The sequence below is a fragment of the Lissotriton vulgaris genome, chromosome 10, assembly GCF_964263255.1.
Source record: "Lissotriton vulgaris chromosome 10, aLisVul1.2, whole genome shotgun sequence".
Classification (NCBI taxonomy): Eukaryota; Metazoa; Chordata; class Amphibia; order Caudata; family Salamandridae; genus Lissotriton; species Lissotriton vulgaris.
Window position 1 is genome coordinate 1,137,483,116 of NC_141698.1, and position 21,616 is coordinate 1,137,504,731.

At 50.3% G+C, this 21,616-nt stretch overlaps 1 protein-coding gene across 3 annotated transcripts in view; it reads right to left on the bottom strand.

Moving 5' to 3' along the window:
- Window positions 1-21,616, bottom strand: part of MPP1 (MAGUK p55 scaffold protein 1) — a 170,633-nt gene that overhangs the window by 21,858 nt on the left and 127,159 nt on the right. For all 3 annotated transcript variants that reach the window (XM_086942234.1, XM_086942236.1, XM_086942235.1), the window contains exons 10-11: window positions 17,022-17,224; window positions 16,264-16,338 (exon numbers count right to left, since the gene is read on the bottom strand). In XM_086942234.1, the coding sequence (XP_086798360.1) occupies window positions 16,264-16,338; window positions 17,022-17,224 (278 nt within the window). The remainder of the gene's footprint in view (window positions 1-16,263; window positions 16,339-17,021; window positions 17,225-21,616) is intronic.

Sequence of the window (21,616 nt, forward strand, 5' to 3'; positions counted from 1 at the left end):
AGCAGTAATCCATTTGTGGATGTCATCCCCTTCTTTAAAGGGGGGCACTATCTTATTCAGGTGCTTTGTATCAAAACTCCTTTCCCTATTGCTAGGTATATTGCTGCCACCAGTGGGCTGTAGCCCACATAATTTTTGCTCTCAAGCAAGGGCAAGTCTTTCTTTGGCCAGGGCAAGTTCTTCCCTTTCAATCCTCAGTTTGACTGCCCTTTCTTCAGCTTCATATACTCTCCTCTTAGGGGAAGACATCCCTCTGTGAGAAGAGTTGAGAGAGCCATTGGTTCGAAAGGATCTGTTAGAGCCTCTTGATAGAGACCTAACTCGTCCATTCCCAATGTTAAGCTGACCTGAGAGTGGCCCCAGGGGTCCCCCAGTACCAATCTCATGTCTGCTTAAGTTGGACCTGGTTAGTCTTCTGACTTCTACCTGTCCCTTATCTGCCTCATCCCCTGACAACTGGTCATCATCCTCATCCTCAGCATCATCTGCTTCCTGGAGGGGATGGTCCTGGCTATCAAAGGGTCCCTGTAAGGAGGGCAAACTTCCTTCTGGATTAGAAGGGTCTGGGTTACCAGCCCTACTGGCATCATAAGCCTCTAATAGACCAATCAGAAAGGAAGTGGTGGGGTTAGACCCCTGTTTTAGTTTCCTGAGAGTACACACTTGTCTCATCTCATGGAAGCTAAGAGCAGCATATTTTGAAGTAAGGACCTGTGGAGGGTCCACTGACACAAGGGGATACTCAGAGTTTCCTCCTTTGTCTGACATGCTGATTCTAGTGTGGTGTAAGTGATGCACCTACCTACCCTATGTGTTACCTACTGATCCCTTGCTAAGAGTTGCAGCCAAGGTGTGCTAGGCCTTGAGGAGCTGCAACAGCTGGTTCAGTAGAACTCAGAGTATTCTAAGCTTAGTTATATGTACTAACAGTACTTATGTGATCTTTCAACAAGATATTCTTAGGATATGTGTGGTAAAACAACAGCAAGCTCAAATCCCAACCGCTGCTCACCAATGTGAGAAGGTGGCCTGATATGCAGTGCTCACTATTATAGTGAACACTTTGTATCAGTCCAGCAACCCTTATTGATGATTGGTTGTAAGTCAACCTTATAGACCAGCTATCCTAGTAGCGTGGATACGAGCAGTCTAAGGCTAAAGACTCGAGAGGGCGTGTTAAGCCAGCTGTTATACCACACATATACCCCTTGAACACCAAGTGAAAGGACACCACACAAGTGTTATGAAAATAAACAGTTATTTATTAAGAATCACAACAGCCCTGTACTCTTTATGAGGACAGGGTACTAAGCACAAACCAAAACTCTTACAAAAATACTTAAGTTAGCACAGTATATACAAATGCCCGATGGGCACGGAAAACCATATACTCTGAAAGTGGAATGCAAAATTACTAGCAGGTAAGTACAGTACTAATAGGCTTTGGAATCGCTAGGACTTGACTATAGAATCGTTAGATTACTTCTAGGAGACCCAGGGGACTCGGGTGCAGTGTGTGCACTCTCACGCGAGATGCGGGACAAAGTCTATGGTAACTAGAATTTGCAAAGTTAGTGTTCTCGGGCGAACCCGACCTGGTAGGGAGAAAACGAAAGTGGATTCTGACCCTTGGATAGTGAGGCTATGCTGGGGCACCGAAATGCCGAAGTTACCTAGCCCAGGGGCTGCAGCTGCATAGGCCTCAAAGGACGTCGGGAATCCTCGTAGACGGACCAGGAGCCTGGAAGAAAGAAGTTGCTGGCAGGCGACCAGTGAAGAAAGTTCGGTGGATCCAAGCCTGGATCGATGGAAGATGACACCTGAAAGCAGAGGGGACCAAGTTCGAGACTATTAGCCAGTAGTCAGTGGGCACCAGGAGGGCACCGGATGGTAGCCACCTCGACAAGGTGAGTGGGTGACGCTGTGCTCGGAGATCTCACGGACCAGGAGGCGTTGTCGGCGACCAGGATGGAGGATCGAGCTGTCCCACGAAAATAGAAGCTGTCGGCGTCGCTGGACCCAGGATTGGGCAACAAAGCCTTGGCAAATTCAAGCCCACGCGGTGGACCTAAAATGGCGTCTGGAGTGGACCAGGAGGGTCCGGGGTGCCTCTCTTGAAGAAGGAAGCAAGGGCCAGTCTGGAGCAACCAGACCAGCAGCAGTGATGTCGTCGGGCGTCGTTCAGAAGGCCACAAGCCAGCCGGCTAGTAGCCAAACAACGCGGTGCACAGCAAACAGCAGAAGGGCCCCACGCAGATCGTGGAGATGCAGGGAGGCTGATCTTGGATGCTGGAGCTGCGCAGGGTTGGGGCTTCTCGGACCCCAAAGCACTCACCAGTGGAGGACACGGTGGGCTTGCAGTAAAGATGTCGTGCAGTCTTGGCGATCGTCGGTCCCTCGAGGTCTCGTCGCACTCACGGTTCTCAGCTTGGCTGTAGAGGTGAGTGGAGGTCAGAGGTGCCAGGGAAGCCGGGTCTCGTCGAGCTGGGTCATCGGATTCGTGATGAAGGACTTGCAGCAGACCGCAGTGTTCTTTAGGATGGTGCCTGCGGATGCAGGGTGACTACTCCTTAGCCACAAGGGAGAATCTTGATGAAGAAATCTTGATGTCCTTTCGAAGAAAGTCGTGTCTTGATTCCAAAGATGATCTAATTTGAACAGGGGGCCCGCTCCCATCTTTATACTAAAAAGGGGGCTGACCCGGTGACTAGGTCCTGCCTATGGGTGGGACTAGGAGGGGGGTGGTTACACCCCTCTGCCATGCCGGACTTTCCCCAGGCCAGGGGCTGGTGTGCCCCTGGAACTGGTTCTGATCGGCCTATGCGTAGTGAGCACCGGGGTGCCACTCAGCAGTCACCTTCCTGAAAAGCCCTGCCTACCCAGGATACACAAAACCATGTCTGGGACGGTGCTAGCACCGCCCCTGACAGGAAACCCTTTGTCCAGGCTCCCCTTGCTGGGAGGACTCCCAGCTGCAGGGGGTCAGACTCGTGTCTGTGGTGGCAGCATCCATTTTGTGGAGCTGAGGCTTTAGTTAACTTTAACCGGGGTTCACAGTTACATACATGTCGTGTCCCTCTAGAAGGGTGGAATGCTAACCCCGTCGCCAGAATTGGCGAGGGGTTAGTATTCCAATTCGTATGACACCTTACTCGACATGTTTTGATAAAGCAATACCAAAGTTAGCATTTAACCGCGAGGATTATAATGCACTTAAGAGTATATGGTATGCGATATCATGGAACAGCTATTAGGACTTGGTTCCGCAAGCTGCAGACAGGCTCAGCTCATGCCAGAGCACCATCTCACACGATTCCAAGCACTCTGCCTTCAGGATTGTTAAGGCCTGCCATAGGAGTGACTGATAGGAATCTGTGTGTCCATTTTAGGGTTAGGTATAGGTATACTACACCTACAGCAAAGGGTGATTACACGACTTTGCCCCAGCTGTCATGCAGCCAGTTGTGTCAAATTTAGGAGGCCAGCCAGGGGTGGCATAATACATGCTGCAGCCCCTGGCAGCCCTGGGTACACCTATGCCCTGAGTTACAGGGTCTGATAAGGTGGCCCAGTACCAATTGGAAATGTACCTAGGGTACATGGAATCCATTTTAAAGAGAGAGCAGTAGGCCTGGGGTCCTGATTGGCAGGGCCCCAGGTCGACTATGTCAAAAACCAGCTAAAACACAGGGCAAAAAGTTGGGGGCAACCATAGTCAGGAGGTACCTTCCTACACCGGACAAGCGAGAAGCCTCAGGAGTTCCAACTCTCTCCTACTCATTCCCTTAAAAACACGTAAACAAAAGACTGCTGCCAGCTCTTTTGCAGGAAATGCCCCGAAAATCTGGAATGCCATCCCAGTCAACATCAGAACCACCCCCTCCTTTCCAAAATTCAAAAGCCTCCTAAAATCTCTCTACCTCAACCGCGCCTTCCCGAACGCAACTACGTGACGCTCTCACCTCCACCAGGAGGCCACCCATCACCGCTACCCCAATGGGCAGCCTTTCAGTCATCGCCCAACCACTTCCTACCTCTTCCTTATCTCCGAACTCTCAACCCCTGGGTCGGCACCATGAAGCGAACCTTTCCATCTCTAGTCGTGCCTCCCCTAGAACTACCTCATGACCCTCCTCCTCAATACCTCACCTTGACCCCCTCGACCTCTCTACCCCAACGGCTCACCGCAAACTCTTAGCAGAACTGTAAAGCCTCCTTTTTGAACATTTCCTCCCTCAACGGCTTACCTCTGAAACTCAGCAGAATTTGTACAGCTTCCCTTGTGATCTTTCTCTGTACTTCTCCCTCAATGCCTTTGAACCTGTATTTTGTCTCCTCTTCAATATGTTGTAAAGCGCTCCGGTACCCCGGGTCTGGCTAGCGCTATATCAGACTTCCAAATAAATAAATAAATAAATGTTGTGTCTGTGACTGCTGCTGTCTGTCTTTCCCCCACTGCCTGTACGTGGTCCCTGCCCCTTTTTCTTCCCTCTGTTCCCCGTGCTCTCTCTGCCCGGTCTTTCCTTCTGTACCCCTCGCTGCCCCCGTGTCTCTGCCCGGTTTTCCCTTCTGTTCCCCTCGCTGCACCGTGCCTCTCTGCCCATTCTGCCTTCTGTTCTTAGCTGCCCCTGTATTTCTGCCTTCTGTATTTTGCCTCTGTGCCATTCGTTTTTCCTGTATTTCTGTGGCCTTTTTGCCTTCTGTTCCACTCGTTTTTGTGCCCGTCTGCCTTCTGTGCCACTCGTTAGGTCTCGCCTGTCGATGCGCATGCGCATCGAGCAAGCGAGACTATGGGGGCTTATCCACTCTTTATCCAACTTGCAAGGAATCGTGGCGATTCCTTGCAGTGCCCGTGACTTTTAAGCTCAATGCGCATGCGCATTGAGCTTAAAAGCGCGTGCACATGCCCCCAGCCGCCTGCCTTGCCTACTCTCCCGCCCCCTCACTTCTTGATTGCACGGCCGCTAGGCCGTGCCTCCCCTACTCTCCTCCTCCTACTCTCCTCCCCGCGCCGTCAGTTCCCGCACTCCTCCCACACCCCGCTCCGCCCCCTCCCCTGCCTGCCATGTCGCGTCGCATTTCTCCTCCCCCCTCCCCACAGCTCCCCTCCTCCTACTCTCCTCCCCTCGCCGTCTGTTCCCGCACTCCTCCCACACCCACCCTCCGCCCCCTCCCCTGCCTGCCATGTCGCATCGCATTTCTCCTCCCCCCTCCCCACAGCAATGCCCTCCATTTTGATTCGCTGCCTCCTCCTTGTTACTAACTTGTTCTTTAATACCTTTGTTTCGCGATATTTGCGTCAAAGCCAAACATTTCTATTTTCACTGTGAGTAAAAGATGTTTCCCGCCCCTACTCGGTGACTAAAAATAATTACATCCGAGCGTGGGATCCTGGTGGATGCCGACCACTAAACCCCCAGGCTGTGTGGAATGCGGTTCTCTGTAGGGGTATATTGCATTTCACAAGGGACAGGATGAAAGTTGCCTTGATAATATCTTTTCCAAAAAATAGCAGGAAGCTGTTTTTGGACTCGTCACTGGCCCATCGCGTTCCAAATAACAGGGACAGTATATTACGTACAAGGTCTATGGATGCCCAAACCTTGGTTTCATCCTGGTGTTGGCAAAGTACGTTAGGCAGGATAGCAAAGCATTTTTGCTACTTCGCTGCCTAAAAACCTTGGCGCAAACTTTGTGTCTGGTCTTCTGCCTCATAATTGATGTGCGTTCAAACGTAGTCATTTCAGGGGCTCGGTTGAAGGCTCGCCACTAGGTCATGCTGAGATCTGCAGGCCACAAACCGAATCCCACCGAGGCCGACTCAGCCTTCCATCCTTCAGAGGTCAGTAAATTGTATAACAAAAACATCGGTTATTCGCACTGTTAAGAAACGTCAGAGGTATGCCATGGAGCGCTATCTAACCCCAAGTGATTAGTTTAATTATATCTGTTTTTAAAAGATGTATTATTATTTTTTACTTCTGCACAGTGCTAAAAGCAGTGCAAAGTTAAAAAAATGTTATGACATGCGAAAGTCACGGAGCATAGAAATATTAATATTGGCGTGCAGTTCTAGATTTTTCTCTTGCTGTTTTAGATTTGTCCTATATGGAGAAAACCTTTCAGTATTAGGTAATTGGGTCTGTCCTAAACACAGTTTAACTTTATCACAAGTCTTATATTTTATTTTAAAAAACATAATAATGATACATAAATATATGTATACATGCAATTTTTCTGTCAACCTTCTTCCTCGTTTGTCTGTTCTCGAGGCATTCAGATTTTGCTTTCGCTTGCCACAGTCTGTAGCCTAGCTTCAGCTACTGGCTCTCTTCACCGCGATTGAGCCCACTTTGCTCTTGCACATATGCAAATACTTCTAAAAAGGAGTCCACTTCAGTCCCAGGTCCGGTAAACCCATACTGCCATAATTAATTAATTTATTTATTTTACTATTATTCACCCCTCTCCCCCAAAATTGTACCCGGACCTGCCTACGCCCCACGTGCTGTCCTTGCGCATTTAAACTTCACTGGACTGGTCCCTTCTACCTGCACCTCAAAGCTCTCGGGTCGTGGCATGTGTGTGGCCTGAACCTGCACACTTTCAAACGCCCCTGGAGGGCACTTGAATCCCCGCTGTGCTATCTCTGGTATTTGGGAGCTCCGCCCCCTGCATTACACTGATACCGCCAACCCTACCACACGTTAAAGCAACCCGATCATTCTCCCCCCCCCCCAACCATCCCTACTGATCCGGTGACTATTACATAAAGGTAATTGCGAGAACTGCATGCTGTGTTTGTCTACTTGGCTCCATTGGTTGCCGCTGAACCACACCACCGGTGTATTAAATCGCATTGTTGCATCTTTTAGACTACTCAGCAGGCCCTCTCGATTATTCTGACCGAATTGCCCCCTAGAGTGCATCTTTTGCTTATGTTAAATGAGGATTAAGATGAAGAATTATCGGCACGGCGTAAAGCATGTGTGCAGGTCCGCAGAGAGGGATATTATTTATTACCATGGGGGGGGTCGTGATCAACTCGTGCCCTCTTCCGAATCAACGTTAAGCTGCACTAGTTTATATAGCGGACATTTTTCCACTGTCCTACATCCACCACCTCACACCCCCTAACCCTCACCCTCACCACCTCACACACCCTCACTCACCCTCACACACCCTCAAACACCCTCACACACCCTCACCCTCACACACCCTCACACACCCACTCACCCTCTCACACCTGCTGCACTCTCCTGCTCTCTAGAGATGTGGCCTAACGACCAGAGCTGCCATCTATGTCACGTAAATACAAAACATGTTGCATTCAAAATGCTATAGGTGTCACATTCGCGAAAGTTATAACTATTGGCGTTGTAAATGACAAAGCTATCAATTTAGCTATTTGGAAAACCAACAAATAAATAAAATATTTGTCATTTACAAGACCAATAGCTCCAACTTTTCTAATGCGAGACCTATTGCATTTCCAATGCTTGTTTTTCCCTTGTTTTTGTGCCCCTTTTGCCTTCTGTTCCACTAATTTTTTGTGCCCTTCTGCCCCCTGTTCCACTCGTTTTTTTGTGCCCTCCTGCCCTCTGTGCCACTTGTTTTCCCCTTGTTTTTGTGCCCCTTTTGCCTTCTGTTCCACTCGTTTTTTGTGGCCTTCTGCCCTCTGTGACACTCGTTTTTCCCTCGTTTCTGTGCCCCATTTGCCTTCTGTTCCACTCGTTTTTTGTGCCCTTTTTTCTTCTGTGCCACTCGTTTTCCCCTCGTTTTTGTGCCCCTTCTGCCTTGTGTTCCACTCGTTTTTTGTGCCCTTCTGCTCTCTGTGCCACTCGTTTTTCCCTCATTTCTTTGCCGCATTTGCCTTCTGTTCCACTCGTTTTTTGTGCCCTTTTTTCTTCTGTGCCACTCGTTTTTCCCTCGATTTTGTGCTCCTTTTGCTTCTGTTATCTTTGTTGTCCCTTACCGCTGCGTCCCCTGTGGCCCCGCCCCCTGACTGCCAACTGCCCATTCGCTGCCCCCGCCTCCCAGCTGCTCCTCCCTCCCACCTCCCCATATATGCCAGCAGCTGAGTCTGCGCCCGTCCGCGCCTGGATCGCGCCCGGCGCCAGAACCCCTGGCCCCCGCACCCGCCACGACGACAGCTGCCACTATGACGCCAGCACTCTGCACCGTCTCATCTCCGGACAGAGCCACACCTGCTTCAAGGCCGCCCGAAATGCAAACACGGCCCCTTCACCTGCCGGAACTGCAGGTACACCAGCCTCAGAGCCGACGAACCACCCACCAAGAAAGACCCCAACCACCTCCGATGCATACTACTGAACACCTGCTCCACACGCAAGCATGCCGTCGAGCTCTGGGACCTGCTCGACACACAACATCCCCGGACGTCGCCTTCCTGACAGAGACCTGGTTTAACGACTCCTTCGCACCCGACATCGCCATAGCCATCCCAGATGGCTACAGGATCACCTGCGGAGACCGCACCAACGGCATCGGAGGAGGAATCGCCATTGTCCAAAAGAACAGAATCAGGGTCTCGACTAGTACCGACGACACGCTCAGCACCGCCGAACACATGCATTTCCAGATCCACACAGACCCTAATTCCACCCTCAGAGGCACCCTCGTCTACCGACCCCCCGGACCCCGCTCCCAGTTCAGCGACTCCATCGCCGACTTGATCAGCACGCATGCCCTGACCTCCACTGACTACATCCTCCTCGGAAACCTGAACTTTCATCTTAAGAACAACAACAACTCTGCAACCCTGATCGATAACTTTGCCAACCTCGGACTGAAGCAACTCGTAACAATGCCCACCCACTCCGCCGGCCACACATTCGACCCCGTCTTCTCCTCAAGCCTGTACGTCTCTATCAGCTACACCACCGAACTCCTCTGGACCTACCACCGCTGCATCCACTTCGCCTTCTAGAAACCCACCACACACCACCACACCCAATAGATCCCCCGCCGCTGCTGGAACAAAATCACCGAAGACCAACTACACGCAAACCTCGCTCTAAATCCATCCACCGAACCCTCCAACACCGACGACGCTGCCCACAGCCTCAGACGCCGGATTGAGGATTGCGCCAACACCCTCACCACGCTGAAGAAACCCCCCCACAGAGACACCAGCAAGAGGGCCAGCTGGTTCACCCCCAAACTCCTAGCCTCCAAGCAAGCCTGCCGGAAACTAGAGAAGAAATGGCACAGTGAACAAACTCCGGACAGCCACGCAGCACATAAGGACGCCATCCGCAACCACCACCACCTCATCAGGGCGGCCAAGAGGACCTCCTTCAAAGACCGCCTCGACGACAACGCACACAATAGCAAGGAGCTCTTCAACATTGTGAAGCTCTCCAACCCCAACCCCAACGACATCCCGCCGTCGTAAGCCCTGTGCGACTCCCTTGCCACCTTCGTTCACAGCAAGATAGCAGACATCCACGACAGCTTCATCACCCAGACAGCCCCAACAGACAGCAACTCAACTGACCCTCGGCACACCATCGACCACAACCCCCTGCTAGTCTGGGCCAGCGTGAGCATCGATGATATCATCAAGACCATGCGCACAATCCATTCCGGCTCTCCGTCAGACCCATTCCCGCACCACGTCTTCAACAGAGCAAGCAGCTCCATTGCACCCCACCTGCGCAATGTCATCAATCTCTCCCTCGAGACCGCGACCTTCTCAGAGATCTGGAAACACTCTGAGATCAACACCCTCCTCAAAAAATCTAAGGCAGACCCAAGAGACCTCAAGAACTTCCAGCCCATCTCTCTGCTCCCCTACCCGGCCAAGGTCCTCGAGAAAACCATTAACAGACAGCTAACCCGATACCTCGAAGAAAACAAAATCCTGGACAGGTCAGGGTTCCGCAGCAACCACAGCACCGAGACTGCCCTCATCGCCGCCACCGACGACATCAGGACCCTGCCGGACAATGGCGAGACCGCTGCACTCATCCTCCTAAACCTCTCTGCCGCCTTCGACGCCGTCTGCCACCGCATACTACGCGCACGCCTCCATGCCGCAGGGATCCGAGACAAGGCTCTGGATTGGACCACCTCCTTTCTCTCTGGCAGAACCCAGAGCGTCCGCCTCCCACTATTACGTTCCAAAGCCTCCGCTGTACCCCGGGGATCCTCCCTCAGCCCAATGCTGTTCAACATTTACATGGCTCCGCTCGCACACATAGCCCGACAACACCACCTCAACATAATCTCCTACACCGACGACACTCAGCTGATCCTCTCCCTCACCAAGGACCCCATCAACGCCAAAGCCAACCTCCACGAAGGAATGAAGACCGTCGCCGACTGGATGAAGACCAGCCGTCTGAAGCTGAACTCGGACACAACGAAGGTCCTCATTCTCGGCTCCAAACCTTCAGCCTGGGACGACTCCTGGTGGCCGACGGCACTGGGGGCAGCCCGACACCCACCGACCACGCACACAACCTGGGAATCATCCTCGACTCAACGCTCTCAATGACCAAGCAAGTCAATGCCGTCTCCTCCTCCTGCTTCAACACCCTCCGCATGCTCCGCAAGATCTACAGATGGATCCTGACAGATACAAGAAAGACAGTCACCAAGGCCCTCGTCAGCAGCAGACTCGACTACAGAAAAGCCCTCTATGCGGGAGCCCCGACCAAGCTCATCAAACGACTACAACGCATCCAAAGCGCCTTGGCACGAATGATCCTCGACGTACCATGCCCCGGCCACATCACCCCCCACCTGAGAAACCTGCACTGACTCCCCGTCAACAGGAGTATATCCTTCAAGCTCCTCACCCACGCACACAAGGCACTCCACAAGAGTGGCCCAGCCTACCTCAACAGACGGCTCTCCTTCTACATCCCCTACCGCCAGCTACGCTCTGCCGACCTCTCACGCGCCATCGTTCTGCGCATCCGAAGGACAACCACCGGTGGGAGATCCTTCTCCCACCTCGCCGCCAAGACATGGAACACCCTCCCACTGAGCCTAAGACAGGCCCAAGACCTGCTGACCTTCAGGAGGATACTCAAGACCTGGCTGTTCGATCAGTAGCGTCCCCCCCCCCAGCGCCTTGAGACCGTCGAAGGTATGTAGTGTGCTTTACAAATGATTGATTGATCCTCAGCTTGGAGCTGAGGACTAGAAGAGAGTGACGATTGACCTGAACCTGGAGCGGGGCACTGGAGCAAGCTACTACATGCAGTCCAAAGCCGACTGCTGACTGACCCTCAACTAGGAGCCAAGCACTGAAACAAGTTAGTGCACCTCGGCCCAGCGTCGAGCGCTAGAGCTGGCTACTGTCCAGCATGCTGTAGCTAAGCCTTGGAAATGCCAACTAACCTTCAGGCCAGAACTGAGCGAAAACTGAAACCCTATCTGCCCGCCTATGATTTCAAACAAGCTGTTCAAGCCTTAGTTATCCCTTGCTTGGAATACGGAGCAGTAACCCAATGCGGACTCCCGAGGTCATCGACAGCCCCACTAAGAGCCACAATCAACTCTGCTGTGAGACTCATCACAGGCTCTAAGAGAAATGCCCACATATCCCTAGACTTGAGAGCCCTTAACTGGCTACCGTTTGAAGCAGAATTCATTTAAAAATCACTTGTATGACACACAAGGCTCTCTATCACAACACCCCACTATACCTAGCTCAGAAACTGGTGCTCTCAGCGGACTGCAGAGCTTCCAGGAGTGCCAAGATTCTTCTCCTACAACCTCAACGATTTGCCAAGAAAAAAACGTATAACCGGTCCTTCTCCAGTATGGCTCCAAGGATATGGAATGGGTAAACCGCCTTTACAACGAAACTTTTACAACGCACTACCATTACGACGCAACCATTACAACGCATTGCGCTGGGGGGCGCTCTAGGATAGGGAATAGATTTAATTTACTATCCAACACCTTCTTTACTATCCACGGGGACTGGAGTTGGAATAGTAAATTAAACCATTCACTATCCAGCACCCCAAAGCGCTATGTGTTGTAATGGTATGCGTTGTAAAAACTGCTTGTAACGGCATGCGTGGTAAAAGCATGCGTTGTAACGTCATACATCCTATGGAATGCGCTGCCCAGTGAAACTAGAATGAACCCTTCCTCGGCTTCCTTCAAAAGAGAAGTTAAAGCTATCCTCATGGCTCAATCCACGTGAACTCTTTATCTATTCACTGTAATGTATTACTTGCTTTTCTGCGCTTATATGCATCCTTATGTTTATCTTTACCATTTTGCAATAGCACCGCACTGCCTTTCTTGTTCTAGACTTATCTAGCACTTCCTTATTGCGTGATTCACTATATCGTAATATATTCTGTATATATTTCTACTTGCCATGTAAAGCGCTCTGATACTCGCAAGAGTCTGGTTGGCGCTATATAAAACTTTCAAAATAAAATAAAATATATAAATACTAACCTTCAGCTTGGAGCTGAGCGCTGGAACAGCCTACAGACCTTCAGGCTGGAGCTGAGCGCTGGAACAACCTACTGACCTTCTTCTAACTTTCAGGCTGGAGATGTGCGCTGGAACTGCATACTGACCTCCTACTAACCCTCAGCCTGGAGCTGAGAGCTGATAAAGCCTATTGACCTCCTACTGACCTTCAGCCTGGAGCTGAGTGCTGGAAGTGCCTACTGACCTCCTGTAGGAGAGTAGGGTCTGCAATCCTATGATCACCCCAGATTTTTGCTTTTTGCTTCACTGGTTTACGACTTCTCTGGCTGTGGGCCTGCTAATCAGACCCACAGCCTTGCTGTTCTCTCACTAAATTGACACATGTACCTTAGGTGCATTTACCAATTGGTACTGGGCCACCTTATCAGACCCTGTAACTCAGGGCATAGGTGTACCCAGGGCCTACCAGGGGCTGCAGCATGTATTATGCCACCCCTGGCTGGCCATCTAAATCTGACACAACTGGCTGCACGACAGCTGGGGCAAGGTGGTGTAATCACCCTTTGCTTTAGATATAGTATACCTATATCTAACCTTAAAATGGACACACAGATTCCTATCAGTCACTCCTATGGCAGGCCTTGACAATCCTGAAGGCAGAGTGCTTGGAATCGTGTGAGATGGTGCTCTGGCATGAGCTGAGCCCGTTTGCAGCTTGCGGAACCAAGTCCTAATAGCTGTTCCATGATAACGCATACCATATACTCTTAAGTGCATTATAATCCTCGCGGTTATATGCTAACTCTGGTATCGCTTTATCAAAACATGTCGAGTAAGGTGTCATACGAATTGGAATACTAACCCCTCGCCAATTCTGGCGACGGGGTTAGCATTCCACCCTTCTAGAGGGACACGACATGTATGTTTAACTGTGAACACCGGTTAAAGTTAACTCAAGCCTCAGCATCACAAAATGGATGCTGCCACGACAGACACAAGTCTGACCCCCTGCAGCTTGGAGTCCTTCCAGCGAGGGGAGCTTGGACAAAGGGTTTCCTGTCAGGGGCGGTGCTAGCACCATCTCAGACAGGGTTTTGTGTATCCTGGGTAGGCAGGGCTTTAGAGGAAGGTGACTGCAAGTGGCACCCCGGTGCTCACTATGCATCTGCCGGCTAGAACCAGTTCCAGGGGCACACCAGCCCTTGAGCTGGGGAAAGTCCGGCATGGGAGAGGGGTGTAACCACCCCCCTTCCTGGTCCCACCCATGGGCAGGACCTAGTCGCGTGCCAGCCCCTTTTCCTAGTATTAAGATAGGAGCGAGCCCCCTTCCAAATTAGATCATCTTTGAATCCCGAAACTACTTTCTACGAAAGGAACTCTCGACTTCTTCTCAAGATTTCTCCCTTGTGACTAAGGAGTAGTCACCCTGCTCCCGCAGGCACCATCCAAGAACACTGCGGTTTGCTGCACGTCCTTCCTCCGGAATCCGACTGACCAGCACGACGAGACCCAGCTTCCCTGGCACCTCTGACCTCTACCTACGTCTACAGCTCAGCTGAGATCCGTGGGTGCGACGAGACCTCGAGGGACCGGCCATCTTCAAGACTGCACGACTCTTGCCCAGCACGACCGCCGAGGGATCCTCGTGTAAGTGCTTTGGGGTCCGAGAAGCCCCAACCCTGAGCAGCTCCAGCACCGAAGTTCAGCCCTCCAGCATCCACCAGATCTGCGTGGGGCCCTTCTGCTTTTTGCTGCTCACCGCGTTGTCTGGCTACTAGCCCGCTGGCTTGTGGCCTTCCCGACGACGACCGACGACAACAACACTGCTGGTCTGGTTGCTCCAGACTGGCCCTTGCTCCCTTCCAAAAGAGGAGCACCCCGGACCCTCCTGGTCCACTCCAGACGCCATTTTGGGTCCACCGCGTGGGCTTGAATTTGCCAAGACTTGTTGCCCCAATCCTGGGTCCAGCAACGTCGACAGCAGCAACCATTGTGGGACAGCTCGCACCTCCATCCTGGTCGCCGACAACGCCTCCTGGTCCGTGAGACTGCAGAGCCCAGCGTCGCCCACTCACCTGGTCGAGGTGACTCCATCCGGTGCCATCCTGGTGCCCATCTAATCACTGGCTAGTGATTCAGAACTTGGTCCCCTCTGCTTACAGGTGTCTTCCATCTTCGATCCAGGCTTGGATCACTTCGAACTTCTTCACTGGTCGCCTGCCAGCAACTTCTTCTTTCAGGCTCCATAGACTGTAACGAGGATTCCCAACGTCTTTCCAGACCTATGCAGCCGCAGTCCCTGGGCTAGGTAACTTCGGCATTTCGGTGCCCCAGCATAGCCTCACTATCCAAGGGTCCAGATCCTTTTTCGTTTTCAGCCTAACTAGTCGGGTTCGCCCGAGAACACTAACTTTGTAAATTCTAGCGTCCATAGACTTTGTCCCGCATCCCGCGTGAGAGTGCACACTCTGCGCCCGAGTCCCCTAGGCCTCCTGCTAGTAATCTGAAGGTTCAGTAGTCCAGTCCTAGCGATTCCAAACCCTATGAGATTAGGACTTACCTGCTAGTAATTTCGCATTCCACTTTTAGAGTATATGGTTTTTCGTGCCCCTCTGGCATTTTTTGTAAATTGTGCAACTTAAAGTATTTTCGTAAGAGTTTTGTTGTGTGCTTAGTACCCTGTCCTCATAAAGAGTACAGGGCTGTTGTGATCTAAATAAATACACTGTTTATTTTCATAACACTTGTGTGGTGTCCTTTCACTTGGTGTTCAAGGGGTATATGTGATGGTATAACAGCTGGCTTAACACGCCCTCTAGAGTCTAGCCTAAAGAATGCTCTTGTCCACGCTACTAGGATAGCTGGTCTATGGTTGACTTACAACCAATCATCAATAAGGGTCGTTTGGAATGATACACAGTGATCACTAGAATAGTGAGCACTACATATCAGGCCAACTTCTCACACCTCCTACTGACCTTCAGCCTGGAGCTGAGTGCTGGAAACGCCCATTGACCTCCTACTGACCTTCAGCCTGGAGCTGAGTGCTGGAACCGCCTACTGAACTCCTGCTGACCATCAGCCCGGAGCTGAGCGCTGGAACCGCCTACTGAACTCCTGCTGACCTTCAGCCTGGAGCTGAGCATTGGAATGGCCTACTGACCTTCTATTGATCTTCAGTCTGGAGCTGAGTGCTGGAACCGCCTACTGACCTCCTACTGACCTTCAGCATGGAGCTGAGTGCTGGAACCGCCTACTGACCTCCTACTGACCTTCAGCATGGAGCTGAGTGCTGGAACCGCCTACTGAACTCCTGCTGACCATCAGCCTGGTGCTGAGCGCTGGAACCGCCTACTGAACTCCTGCTGACCTTCAGCCTGGAGCCGAGTGCTGGAACCGCCTACTGAACTCCTGCTGACCTTCAGCCTGGAGCTGAGCATTGGAATGGCCTACTGACCTTCTATTGATCTTCAGTCTGGAGCTGAGTGCTGGAACCGCCTACTGACCTCCTACTGACCTTCAGCATGGAGCTGAGTGCTGGAACCGCCTACTGACCTCCTACTGACCTGCAGTCTGGAGGCGAGCATGGCTGAGCGCTGAAACCGCCTACTGACCCCCAGCCTGGAGCAGAGGACTGGACCCCGGGGACCCTTGTTTTCAAGGGTCTCTCTTCAGAGAGCCGGTGCACACTGCAGGCCACCCTATCCCCCATGCCTGCTCCCTCCTCTCACTGCAGCCCACCCTATCGCTGATAACTGCACACTCCTCTCATCCACTTTCACTGTCAGACACACTCCAGATACTGAATCCAGTTCAGAGTTAGAGCCTCACCTGATCCGCTTTTTCTGTAGGAGCGATGAAGACGATGAAGGGGGAAAGCTCTGCTGTTCGGACAATCTTCAGTGTCTGTGGACATGGAGAAGAAAATTTGTGAGGTGTCAGTATAAACCTCCACTCCTACTGGCCCTGCAGCATGACTGGTGTCAGTACCAACCTCCACCCTTAGCATGCAGACTGGAGGTATACTCATAGCTGGAGGTTGGAGAGACAAATGGGTGGAAGAGACAGCATGCAGACAGGAGGTATGTTCACAGCTGGAGAGACAGATGGATGTAAGAGACAGCATGTAGATTGGAGGCATGTTCACAGCTGGAGGCTGGAGAGACAGATGGGCGGAAGAGACAGAATGTAGACTGGAGATATATTCACACAGCTGGAGGTTGGAGAGATAGATGGGCGGAAAAGACAGAATGTAGACTGGAGGTATGCTCACAGCTGGAGGTTGGAGAGACAGATGGGTGGAAGAGACAGCATGCAGACTGGAGGTATGCTCGCACCAGGAGGTTGGAAAGACACATGGGTCGAAAAGACAGCATGTAGACTGGTGGTATGCTCACAGCTGGAGATTGGAGAGACAGATGGGTGAAAGAGAGAGCGGTTAGACTGAACGTATGTTCATGGCTGTAGGTAGCAGAGTCACATTGGTTAGAAGATACAGCAGGTAGGATTAGGGCATGCTCAGAGCTGGAGGTTGCAGAGGCAGATGTAGGAACAGACAGGCAGTAAGGACAGGTACATGCCCTACGCACCTGAGGCTCTATGTCGAGAAGGGCGATCTTTCCCTGTTGGTGGATCTGATGGACCGTCTCAAACTTGGTGCCGAACATGTACCCCTGGTGGCTGCCGTACTCTAGAAACTCGTTGGTGGAGATGCCCTTGGTCATCTCCTCATTGGAGATGAAGTGATAGTCCTTGCCGTTCTCCTCGCTCTTCTTCTGGGGGCGGGTGGTATCTGAAACAGACCAAGCACAGACTATCATCACAACAGAGGAAACCAAACCATGGTAGCAGAGGCAAGCTGGGCCTCCAACTGTGTCTAGCTCCCCAGCAGTAGTGTGCAGCGGGCGACCATCGCAACCAAAGAAACCAACTATGATAGGAGAGGCCGGCTGGGCCTCCAACAGCATACATCTCTCCAGCAGTGGTGTGCAGCGGACAACCATCACAACCAAAGACATCAAACCAAGGTAGCAGAGGTAAGCTGGGCCTCCAACTGGGTCCAGCTCCCCAGGAGGGGTGTGTAACGGATGGCCACCACAACCAAAGTGATCAAACCAAGGTAGAGGAGGCAGGGTCTCCAACCGCATACAATCCCCAGCAGTAGAGCGGACAGCCATCACAACCAAAGAAGCTAACCAAGGTAGCGGAGGCAGGCTGGGCCGCCAACCGCATACAGATCCCCAGCAGTGGTGTGCAGTGGAGCATCATCACAACCAAAGAGCCAGCATTCTGGTGCTGTGGCAGGCTGTGGAAACCTCTTCACGATTGTCCACTCCCCCCCCCCCCATATCCAGCTAGCCCACCTCTATGCCTGGCTGACCCCACCCTCCCTACATCAAGCCTCCATTGTGCAACAGTGTCACCTACTGAAAAAGCCTCCTCCCGTGTCTACCCTGCTACTGCCTTTCTTTAGGCCCCGGCTTCTGTACGCACTTCTTCACACACCGACCATACATGGGTAACATGGCACCATGGACATTCTTTGCAATCATCGAGCTCAACACGACCCCCTCACTTGAGAAACAATCTCTAAATTCATTGCTTCTGAATTTCATTACAAGACCGGAAGCTACCATTACGCATTAATCCTTTAATGTCACTCTACGCAGCACTTGAAAGTAATTTACTTAGCAACAACAAAATTCCAGAATAGAACAGCCAACACACATTAGAAGTCCACCTAATGAGTATTCTGCCTCTTTTAAATTCTGTACCTCGCAGATAAGTAACCAACATTAGTTAATAATATTGACTGTTTTCTTGATGTGGTTTTTCTGTTTAGAACATTAATAATTAGGCAAGCCCTGTTTATAATCAGAAGCGCTGCGTACCTTTACTCCCAGTGGTGCAGTGCTCTGCTCGCTAGTGTTTCGGCACCTTGGTGTTTAGAGACCGGCAGCATGGACCAGCTGCCACGATCCCACCTCAGTGGCAGAAAACACAGGCTGCAGGGGCTGGCTGCTGTGATCCCAGCAGCACCCAACCTGATCAGCACAGGGCTAGAGCAGCCACGGTAGGCTGCATTGGAGCGACGGCCTTCAGAGGATTTCACCCGGCAATGGCCCCTAGCACGATGTGCAATGCCATCTTGGTTTGGGCGTCGACCAGTACGGTCTAGTTTGCCGCCAGGGGAAACTGTAACGCATCACATTGATAGTTACAGTGTCCCCTTTGTAACGATCAGCTGTGCAGTTCATCTGCGTGCGTTACAGACCATCGACAGAGTTTGGCATCTGAAGAGCCCTTATTTTACTACTGGTGCTAGAGTGGCAATATTAACTTTATCCTTGGACCAAATATATATATATATATATATAGATTTATTGCCTGCTAAATACAGAGACTGTTCCTGTGAGTTCTTATTTGGCTAAATTGGTTTTGAAGGGGGCCCAAAGTAACGTGTCGAACCGGAGCACAACAATTCACATCCGAACCCGATGGCAGAAAAAAACAATCTAACAATGGCGTCAATGCCCATGTGCTCTATCACCGAAAGGAGGAGTCACCTACCTTGTGACTGGAAAGACTTCTTCGAAGAAAAACAAAGTGCAAACATCTGTACCCAACACTAGAAGGCAAACTATGCAAAAGCATATGATCTACAGCTCATATGCCTCGAACATATATATAGATTTATTGCCTGTTAAATACACAGACTGTTCCTGGGAGTTCGTATTTGGTAAAATTGGTTTATTTATATATATATATATTTTTTTTTATACATCAAGTGAGAGATTCGAGTAACCTTAAAAAGAAGTCTTGAGTCCTCCCGCACGTCACACATGATGCTATAGACGTGTTCAATGAGGCAATTCTCCAAGATCTCCAAAAAATGGCCACAACAACAACGGAATTGACCAAAAAAACCTCAAATATCTCCAGGAATGAATGGTAAAAAATTCAATCTCTGAAATCAGATACCACCATTGAAATAAAACCCTCAGACAAGGGAGGGAATATTGTGATTTTCAGCAAACATAAATACAAACAGGAAGCCATGAGACAATTGCAGGACAAGAACTGCTATGAGGTTATCAACAAAAGAGACTATGTAAAATGTACTTTGGAGTATCATACTCTATTGGAAGGGTGGAGGGACGATGGTATGTTAAATAAATACGAATTTGACTATTTGAACTGTGAGAACCCAATAATTCCCACCTTCTACAACCTCCCGAAGGTACAAAAAGATCTTAGGATTCCTCCGGGACGACCAATCGTCTCTTCGATTGGTAGTCTCCTAGAAAATACTTCCAGATTCATTGATGGATACTTGGCTCCTTTTGTAAAAGACTTGCCCTCCTACGTGAGGGATACTCAGGACTTCCTCAGACAAATTGACAGCACCAAATGGGAGGCCAATATGATATTGATCACCCTTGATGTCGCCAATTTATATACTTGCATTGGGCATGATGATGGGACCTCCGCTGTGCGATGGTTCCTTGGAAAGAAAGATTTGAAATATCACCAACATAACCGCATGTTGCTCAAAATGACTGAGTTCTACCTTCATAACAACATCTTTCTATTTTCAGGTACATTGTATCGACAAACCAGAGGGACTGCAATGGGCACGTGCTTCGCCCCCAGTTATGCGAACTTGTTCGCGGGCTGGTGGGAGAAGCACGTGGCCTGGGGGGGAACTAACGAGAAATGGCTGGATCATATCATGATCTGGGCGAGATACATAGACGATCTCTTTGTCGTCTGGCGCGGCGACAGAGCCTCGGCTGAGGAGTATGTGTCCGCCCTGAACGAAAATGACCTGAATTTGAGATTTACAAGTATTATCAGTAACACATCCGTACACTATCTTGACCTTGAGGTATTTGTAGCAGGAGACGTCTTACATACAAAACTCTATAGAAAACCCACAGCGGGCAATACCGTATTACATGCGGCTAGTCACCATCCTAAATGCATGATACGGAATATCCCATTTGGAGAATTGCTCCGCCTGAAAAGAAACTGCTCGGACCGTAAGGACTTTCTACAGGCCCGAGATGCTGCAGTCACTAGGTTTTAGGCTAGAGGTTACTTGAAAGCACTACTAACCAGTACATCAAACAGAGTAGATGCTATTGTCAGGAAGGACCTTCTGAAGAACCCAAATAAGGAAATCGAAGTGGAGGGTCCGATACGGATGATTACAGGTTTTAACATGAGATCTAGTGAGCTTGTCCAGATTTTTAATAGAAACTGGCACATCTTGAAGACAGATTCAATCTTGAAAAATATCTTACCCCCAAACCATCTATTACCTATAGACGGTGTCAGTCACTCAGTGATCATCTGACAATGAGTCATTTTGAGGATCAGCCCAAAACATCTAAGATGAAATCCATACAAGGTTTCTTTCCTTGCATGCACTGCAAAGCATGCAAACACAGTAAGAAGAGAACCAAATATGAGGGAAGACCCAAGGACTCACGACGCATCAGAGAAATTAGAAAATTTCTAAATTGTAATTCAGATTTTGTCATCTACTGTTTGGAATGCCCTTGCTCAAAAAGATACATTGGAAGCACTATAAATCCGGCAAAATAACATATCTTGGAGCACATGCGTGTCATAACAAACAAAGACAAGAACTACCCGGTGGCACGCCACTTTGAAACCCACGACAACAGCAATCGAGACCTCCTAACATTCTTCTGCCTAGATCAGTTAGACAGGAAGGAACAAGGTGGGGACAGGGTAAAAGCACTACGGGTGCTAGAATCAAAATACATAATCAATCTTCAGAGCATGCAACCGATAGGGCTAAAAAATGATGAAGAACTATGGGTCCACCTAGAATAGCAGATGATTAATAGAGTAGATTATCGATATGCAGCATAGATCACAGCGGCTATATTCAACAGTAACACAAGAACAAATCCTAAAGTATCAATATAGTACTTATAGCTGTACACGCACTATCTCTTTCCCCCTCTCTCTCTATCGAGAAAGAATTACCAGCTTTACTGACAGAAAGGCCGATCTAGGGCACAATCGATTAACTATCGGGCATGCCCATACAGGGCACAATAAGTATAAATATACGCATACAACACACAGGGATAGAGATTGCACATTAAGGGCCATATCGGTATGTTCCTTTTAAATGTAACGTACATTC